The sequence below is a fragment of the Adiantum capillus-veneris genome, chromosome 12 (assembly GCF_014529385.1).
Source record: "Adiantum capillus-veneris isolate H3 chromosome 12, ASM1452938v2, whole genome shotgun sequence".
NCBI classification, from domain to species: domain Eukaryota; kingdom Viridiplantae; phylum Streptophyta; class Polypodiopsida; order Polypodiales; family Pteridaceae; genus Adiantum; species Adiantum capillus-veneris.
The window spans coordinates 90,164,351-90,173,577 of NC_140942.1; the positions used below are offsets into that span (position 1 = coordinate 90,164,351).

The 9,227-nt window shown below is 43.8% G+C and overlaps 1 protein-coding gene across 1 annotated transcript; it reads right to left on the reverse strand.

Moving 5' to 3' along the window:
• Positions 1-3,049: 3,049 nt before the first annotated feature.
• Positions 3,050-5,976, reverse strand: LOC147446109 (uncharacterized). Its single transcript, XM_086524670.1, has 3 exons — positions 5,922-5,976; positions 5,294-5,733; positions 3,050-3,127 (listed from the first exon to the last, which is right to left on the reverse strand). Exons 1-3 carry the CDS (start codon positions 5,974-5,976, stop codon positions 3,050-3,052), a joined length of 573 nt encoding a protein of 190 aa, XP_086380796.1.
• Between the last annotated feature and the right edge of the window lie 3,251 nt (positions 5,977-9,227).

Here is a 9,227-nt window from a genome sequence, read left to right on the forward strand (position 1 = left end):
TTAGGACATATGTCCAAGAAGGGAATGGAAATCTTGTCTTATTCTGGTTATTTGCCTGGCTTTTCATTTAATGATTTTGAATTTTGTGAACATTGTCTGTATGGTAAGCAAATACAGTAGCCAGATAAGCATAGAAGTAGTAGAAGAGATACACAGTTGGCACTTGTTCATAGTGATTTGTGTGGACCTATGCCTAAGCTATCTCTAGGGGGAGCTTCTTACTGTATGACATTTATAGATGATTACTCGAGGAAAGTATGGGTTTACTTTCTCAAGCACAAGGACGAAGCGTTTAGTGTTTTCAAAACGTTTGTGACACTTGTGGAGAATCAGAGTGGCAAGAAGCTTAAATGCTTAAGCACTGACAATGGTGGAGAGTATGTTTCAAAGGCCTTTCAAGACTTTTGTGAGTCAAAAGGTATAAAACGTGAACTTACTGGTCCTTACAATCCTCCTCAAAATGGTGTTGTTGAGAGGATGAATAGGACCATACAAGAGAAGTTCAGAAGTATGTTGTCTGATGCACAGCTGCCAAATGGGTTTTGGGTTGAAGCTGTATCAACAGCTGTTCATCTTATAAATAGATCTCCTAGCAAGGTTTTGCAGAAGGATTCAGTGGCAGAGATGGTATGGTCAGGCAAGGTGCCATCATACAAGCATATCAAAGTCTTTGGATGTGAGGCATATACTCACGTTCCAAAGGAATTTAGGAACAAACTTGAGCCGAAGAGTAGAAAGTGCATCTTTCTAGGCTATGGTAATTCTGGTGAGATGGGATACATACTTTGGGATCCCGAATCCAGAAAGGTTATCCACAGCAATGATGTTCACTTTAATGAAGCCAAATATCATTCTAAACCAGAGAGGGTTGAGGAGATTAGAAGAGTTGTCTTCCAAGAAGATGGACCTGCACGTGCAAGAAAAAATGTCAGGGCTCAAGAAGAGCAAGGACAGGATAGAGTGGAACCACAGGTTGTGGCTGAGCCTCAGCCACCTATTTTGCGTAAATGGGGATGTATCTCACGACCTCCTGATCGGTTTGTTCCATCTATGAACTATGTCATGTTGACTAATTGCAATGAGCCTTCATGTTACAAGGAAGTAGTGCAAATGAAGGACTCCAGGAATTGGCAATTGGCCATGCAGCCAGAGATGACAGCTCTGCATAAAAACCAAACATGGAAGCTAGTTAAATTACCACAGGGCAAAAAGGCTCTACCTTGTAAATGGGTTTACAGGTATAAGATCACCACTCATTCCCAGCCAAAGTACAAAGCAAGGCTTGTTGCCAAGGGCTTTAAGCAAGAACAAGGCATTGACTTTGATGAAGTCTTCTCTCTGGTGGTCAAGATGACTACATTGAGATGCTTTCTTGCATTGGTTGCCATATTAGATTTGGTGTTGCACCAAATGGATGTCAAGACAACGTTCTTGCATGGTGATTAGATGTGGAAATTTACATGCAGCAGCCAGAAGGGTTTGTTGAGAAAGGCAAGGAAGATTTGGTATGCCAGTTGTGAAAGAGTCTTTATGGCTTAAAACAATCACCGAGGGCATGGTACCATAAGTTCCACAAGTTTATGCTTTCTCAAGGCTACAAACGTAGTGAGTTCGATCACTTTCTATATACAAAGAAGGCTAACGATGGCAGTTGGCGGATCCTTATTTTGTATGTGGATGACATGTTGATTGCTGGCAAGCACTTGGAAGAAATTTCAGCTTTGAAGTCAAAGATGGCAAAATCGTTTGACATGAAAGACATGGGTGAGGCAAGTCATATTCTTGGTATGCACATTGAGAGAGACAGATCAAAGAAGTTGATTTGGTTATCTCAAACAAAGTATATTGACAAGGTTTTGCAACGTTTCAATATGGAAAAGGGAAAGGCATTGAGTGTTCCATTGCCACCATATGTGAAACTTAGCAAACAAGATTGTCCTGTGTCTGAGGAAGAACGGGCTGAAATGGATAAGATTCCATATGCGTCTACAGTGGGTAGTTTGATGTATGCAATGATTGCTACTCGCCCAGACATTGCATTTGCAGTGGGAGTAGTAAGTCGATACATGTCAAACCCAGGCAAGAAACATTGGGAGGCAGTAAAAGGAATATTGAGATACCTGAAAGCTACAAAGAGTATGTGTATATGCTATGGGAGTCAGGAGCTAAGTGTAAAGGGTTTTACAGACTCACATTATGCAGGTGACTTAGACAACCGAAGGTCTACTTCAGGGTATGTCTTTACATTGGCTGGTGGAGCAGTATCATGGCGTTCTAGATTACAAGATTGTGTTACTCAGTCTACTATAGAGGCTGAATATGTTGCAGCATCTGAAGCATGCAAAGAATCAATTTGGCTTAATCGACTAGTAACAGATTTGGGAATCAAAGAAGAGATGCCTGTGTTATATTGTGATAGTCAGAGTGCTATACAATTGGCTCGCAATACAGTTTATCACTCAAAGACAAAGCATGTGGATGTGAAGTATCATTTCATCAAGGAAATGCTCGAGGATAAGCAAATTCAGCTTGTCAAAGTTCACACCACAGAAAATCCTGTTGATCTACTTACAAAAGGACTTCCCTCAGAGAGCTTTGCGCATTTTCGCAAGCAGTTAGGTGTAGGGTAGTACATCACTTCTCTACATCTCTTGTATATTAGCTTGTATAGTAGCTTCTCTCACACTTAAAGTACCACATTGGACTTTAAGTGGGAGGTTGTTGGGGTATAAAGCCCAATGTGGTCGCCCAAGTAAGTGAGCAGGCTGCCAAGTATGTACACATATTCTTTTGTAAAAACCTAATAAGAACTCACTATGCTCTACACATTACAGTAGAGCGAGTTCACCATATCGTCGTGCTCTTCTTCTCACACTCTCTCTCGCGTCGCACTTCCGCTCGTACTCCTTCATATATATATATATATATAGATATATATATATATAGAGAGAGAGAGAGAGAGAGAGAGCCCCGTCACAAGTTTGTTTAATCCCTAGCTCTTATGAAAATCCCAATGAATGCTCTTGTAGATGTTCGGCTATCCCTTTCTTTAATGTTGTGCAACCTCTCCTTGGCGGCTTAACTCCACTGTTGCTTCGCTTTGCAAGCTTTCTCTTGCTTCAACCAGCTGGCCACCTCAAAGCTTGAATCACCACACCTCTGAGGTGCGGTCCCTCCTTTCGTTAGCGCTTTTGGCACCCGATGCCCCTTCTCTCTCTTGAAACTCCAAGCACAAACCCCTTGGTCACTTACTTTGCTGCACAGTGGCCCTGCAACACCCCTTACTAACCCTTCTTGGCATGGACCACCATACGACTACAGTCGAACTCCTCTCCTCACTCCCTCCTCGGCTTCTGTAGCCCGCTCTCCAACTCTCTCAGAGCTCCTCTACGTCCCTATTGACCCTCCCAGCCCACCCTTCTGATCACGCCCAAGGCAAGCTCAGCATGCTTCCCAGCAGGATCTCCTGCACCTGCTATATTTTGTTGGCCTTGATGTCCTCGTCATGGCAATCACCACCCTCAGATAGCGATTTTGACCTCTCTCTGAGCTTCTCTGAGCGGTTCCTCTTTGGAAATCGTCTGCCCCTTGTCAATTATATCTAGATGGCCACCCTACAGGCCTCTCTCTACCTGCACTCTCCAGCTCGAGTATGGCTCTGCGTGGTGGCTCCCCCTTCAAACTTCTACAGTGCCTCTTCCTCCCTGCTAATTTCGACTCCTCCTTTTTTACCTGCTCGCCCTCCCTCTATATGCTCTCTCTCACCCCCCCTCTTGGCGGGGGCTCCATGTGAAGTCCCATCTCGTTGATTACTGCAACCCAATAGAAAAACGCATTATGTGCCTCTTTAAAAATAAACCAGAAGTTGGTTCCCACCAAAAGCCTCAAACTGCTTTTCCTCCCATCCCAAATATCCATTCATCATTGCCTTCTCGTAAAAACTTCCACCCACTCAGCACTTACAGAGTCAATAGTGTTACAATATACATGTGGTAGTGATGTGTGTGAACACACTAGGACCGCCGGGGCATTTTTTCCCTTCTTAGAAGGTTTTTTCCCCCGAGCATTGTATATACGCCCATCACTCTAGGGCTATCTATCTTTCCATTGCACACTAAGTAACACACTCTCTACTGTGTGCCTTGAGCTTCCTTCATCCACTACAGGCAAGTCTGCACAGGCAATTTTGTCATTTTGTGCAAAAATTTTGTCAGTGCCATTTTCTGCATAACAGGTGCCTTACAGTCTTCTACGGTTTGTTCTTTATAGCACGTGTTGTTCCCACTTCGTTTCTCCTATTTTCGGGCAGTTTTCACATCAGGTGCAGCATTTACCATGGCTGACAACAACACATATGTCTTCAAGATGTTTGCTGATGAGGACAGGTTGGATGGGGACAATTACCCTATGTGGGCTTATATGATGTAGCACGTTCTTGTGTCAAAGGGCGTCTGGAACATTGTGCATGGCATTGATGTACGTCCTGGTTCTCAGGACATAGGTGATGTTGAGGATGTTGCAGGTCTTGCTGCAAGGATTGTTGCTATTAGAGTTGTTTTGCCTATGGCAGAACAAGCTCGTTGGGATGTAAAGGATGCATAGGCTCATGCATTGATTGCGTTGTCTATGAAGCGCACCATTGTTCCTCACATCCGTTCAGCAAAATCTGCAAAACGGGCTTGGGATATTTTGGCTGGTCTTTATGCAAGTCGCAATGAGGCTAAAATTGCTTTGCTGCGTAAAGAGCTAGAGTCGAAGATTATGCATGAGGAAGATGATATGGACACTTTCCTTGCTAGTGTCAAGGATATCAATGAGCAACTTATTTTTGCAGGTGAAGTCATTTCTGACAGTTTCCTTTTGCAGATTGTTCTTGATGCCTTACCAGATTCTTACCAGACTTTTGCTAGTACTTGGAGACTTATGACCCAAGGAAATCTAGAAGTTGTCAAGTTTGATGCATTATGCACATTGCTGTTGCAAGAGTTACTTTCCAGAAAAAACAGGACTAGACAGCGTGCAGTTGAACAGGCTTTTATTGCTTCTCAAAGAAAGGGTGGTAACAGCAATGCAGCCAGTTCTTATGGTTCTATTGCGCGAGTGGCAAAAACTATGTTCCTAATGCTTTTGCTAGCAGCACTTCGTCTGGCAATTCTGGTGATAAGGGCAAAAAGAAGATGCATTGCCATTATTGTAAATCTAATGATCACTTGATCAAGTAGTGTCCTAAGTTGAAGGCCAAAGAGGCTAAGAAGAAAGAGGGTGGTTCCACTGCAAATGTTGTTTCCACTACAAATGCAGCCATTGTTGAGTCTTTTGTGAAAACGACGACTCTGACGGTCGTATCCTTGACAGTGAAGTGCCTTTTCATGGCTTGTCGCTTGGTCCATCCGGCGGAGCTGGAATTTGCAGCAGCAAAATCGTTGAGCTCCCACAAATGATGTACGCAATGGCTCACGTTTTGCCAGTCATCAAATATGTCAATGTGAGTGTCAGTCTCTTCCCAGTTCACCTTGCCTCTGGGGTTGTGAACATGCAGCCTTGTCTCGTTGCGCCAATGCCGTTCATCCGGTGCTCCGATCTTGATCAAAAGCAGATAGAACCATTTTTCATATACATAATAATCAGCATTGAATGGGTTGGATAGGTTATCTCCTTGTCTGGCAGGAGGTTCACAGTTTCCTGAGTATTGGATGGCCGCCAGCGGCCGAGAAGGGGCTGGGAGATGTTTCCAAAAATTTGAGTCATATTGCTGCTTCAGTTGTTGACGAGACTCGGCGTCATGCAAGAGATAGAGAGAGGGCGGAACAAGCGAGAGAGAGAGAGAGAGAGAGAGAGAGAGAGAGAGAGAGAGAGAGAGAGAGAGAGTGTGTCAAGGACTATGACTCCTGGCCGGCAACTTCTCTGTACACTTGATTCGCCTGCTCGTCCTACAGCACCAAAACTGTGAGACCCCCTTGCTGGCAGCATCTCCATGTTGAATATTGTAAGCTTGCAGAGGTAGTACTCTACTATCAGCCCATTGCAGCGTTCTCTGGGAATGCAGTATAAGCATTGCTATTTTGTATGCATTTGTACGAGATTACATAAGGAGGTAGCCCTGCTTGTCAAGCTCGTAGTCTTGGGTGCTTATGTGTTCGTCTGCATGCTGTTTGCTTTTCCCTTTGTGGGTGTGTGGTTGTGGGTGCCATGAGCAAAGCAGGGTGCAGACCTCAGTTTGCACAGCCCAGTGTTGGCATCCAACAACTGAGGAGGGAGAGGGTAACGTGCAGGGGTGCGGGTGTGTCCAACAACTGAGACAGAGAGAGAATGCAATGTTTACCGACTGAGGACACGACCAAGAGAGAGAGTCACCCTTTTGCAACTATGCATGGTGGCTAAGCAGGAGACGGGAGGTCAACACAGAGAACCACTACTTTGTGTGGTGTGTGTGAGTTGTGATGGACAAAGTGTGGAGAGGGAGAGAGTGCAGTTGCGACTGGCGAAACATGTGGCTGTAGGTCAGGCAGGGAGAGATAGGGATAGCGGTGGACTCCAGTGGGGAGAGAGTTAATTCGTGTGGCTGCATGTTATCGCAACTGCAGATATTGAGAGGGAGAGGAAGAGGGTGTGGTTGGTGGGAAAAGGGGGAGGGGGTTGGTTGCGGATCAAGCAGGGAGAGGGAAAACTGACAACCCACAACAGTGGGGAGAGAGAGAAAATCAGATTAACTCGTGGTTCTGAATGCGATGCGTCGTTATTGGTTGCCACCATCTGGGGGTTGCATGTGGCCGTAGCTACCAACAGAGTTGCCGTTTTGGCATGCTGCTGATAGCCCTGCGCCTATGCTTGGAACCCGCTGCTACTGCATATCGTCCTCATAATGTTGTGCAACGGGGCTCGCTCCCATCTTGCATCCTTTATTTTTGAAAATAAGGAGTGCATTATTACTATTAATATTTTCCTTAGTGATGTTTCCCGTGATATATTCCTGAACCTTGGTGTGGGGAGGTCCCTTGAGACGGAGCTATGAATTCTCTTGATCATATCCATTACAAGGTTTCCTATGTTTTCCCCCTACGTTGAGGGAAGAGACGAGAAAGATATATATGTATATATGTATGTGTACACCTATTTCTATTTAAATTTATGTTGGAGCTCCTCTTGTATGTCTTTGATTCACCTATGATCTTAAAACATCAAATTTTTTTATTTTTTATTTTTCTTCTTCTTCTTCTTCTTCTTCGTCTACTGTACACATCCCTGATAAAACTAAGAGTTTCTCTTAATCAACTACGTACACTAGCTACATCAATATTATTAGTATTATTATTAAGAGTGTTAAACACTATGTTAACAATGTTTAGGCTTGTCTTAGGAGATTTGTACTAATCACATACATACAATTTTAAGCGAGAAAAAATAAATTTAAGAAGCATGACTTATCTTTGTTCATAACAATCTCCATAGCCATCACCGTTGCAAGCCCAAGAGCATAGCCACAGCTCTGATACCACTGCTACAGCCGGAGTGTGGTTGCCCTGCGAAATACTCGAAATAACACAATAAACAGCATAAAACAGGCTAATCGGCATACCAGGCACAATCACGTGGTCGCATGATCTCAAGATACACGAACAGAAAGAGACAGAGAGCGAGAGAGAGATTGAGAGAGCACGTGCAGGCGCACCTCCTAGAGCGAAATGCTACGCCGGCACGGCGAGAGAGAAGAGGGGAGAGATGAGAAGAGCAACGTAGACACTGGGTGCAATCTCCCCCCGTGCAAGACTGAGTATTTTACTCTTGCACGTATTTATTTGTAGATTTCTTGAATGCCCAAAAATGAGTACAAACTGGCCGGCCGGACATAATTGGCCAAAGCTCATAAAGAGCACTTGAATAATCAAATATACATAAAATGTAATATTCTTATGCATAATCCATTATCTGTTGATGCTTTTACCACCTGTCAGCTGCAATAGATAATAAAATATCAATTCTATAACACAGAGTGCACTAACAATCATGTTGTCCATGATGCATGCTTGTCAGTTGTTGCAGATTCACATGTGTGGTATTTCAATAGTGGTGCTACAAAGCACATTACCTCACATCTTGAATTGTTCACCTCTCTCGAGTCTGTCCCTCATGGGAATTCAATCACTTGTGCCAACAATGCCTCTTATCCGGTTCAGGGAGTTGGAAAGATTGTGCTTACTGTTGCAAATGGCAGTTCCTTCACACTTGTTGATGCACTTTATGTACATGGGATCAAGGAGAATCTCTAGTCTGTATCCGACTTGCTAGACTTGGACTTGTAGTCAAATTTGTGGATGACAAATGTACAGTTTATTATCTCAGTTTTGATGATGAAATTGTTGCATCTGGCCTTTTGTACCGTGGGCTTTATAAACTCACTTTGATGACAAGTGTGGAAAAAATTTTGCAAATGCTGTTGCAGATTCAAGGGCTATTTCAGATGCAAAACTTTGGCATGCACGTTTGGTCATCTGAATTTTGCCAGTTTGCTGCGTTTGCAGAAATCTGATATGGTTGCTTCTTTGCCACCTCTTGAAGCACCTGTCAAACATGTTTGTGAAGGCTGTATTTTGGGTAAGATGCAGCGTTCTAAGTTTCCAAAGGATGGTTCAGTTCGGGCCACATGCATGTTGCAGCTTGTGCATAGTGATGTTTGTGGGCCCATGCAAACTCCGTCCTTGGGCAATTACTTGTACTTCGTGACTTTCATTGATGATTACTCCAGGAATGCATGGGTATTTCCGCTTAAAGAGAAGTCCGAAGTTTTTATGTGCTTCAAACAATTTCTGGCTATGGCTGAAAATGTCTCGAAATGTACTATGGGCACCCTCCGTTCAGATCGAGGGGGGGAGTATATGTCTCATGAATTTAATGCATTTCTGGCTAGCCGTGGTATAAAACACCAATGTATAGTGCCTTATACACCTCAGCAAAATGGTGTTGCTGAGAGGAAAAACAGGTCACTGAAGGAAATGGCACGATGTATGGTCAAAAGTCAAGCTTTGCCACATTCTTTTTGGCTTGAGGCCATTATGTGTGCCACTTATGTACTAAACAGGTGTCCTACAAAATCTTTGCAGTCTATTACTCCATATGAAGCATGGCATGATAGAAAGCCTTCTATTAAGCACAAGCGTGTTTTTGGCTGTTTGGCATACGCTTTGGTGCCACAAGTGCAGCGCAAAAAATTGGATGATAAGGCTGTCAAA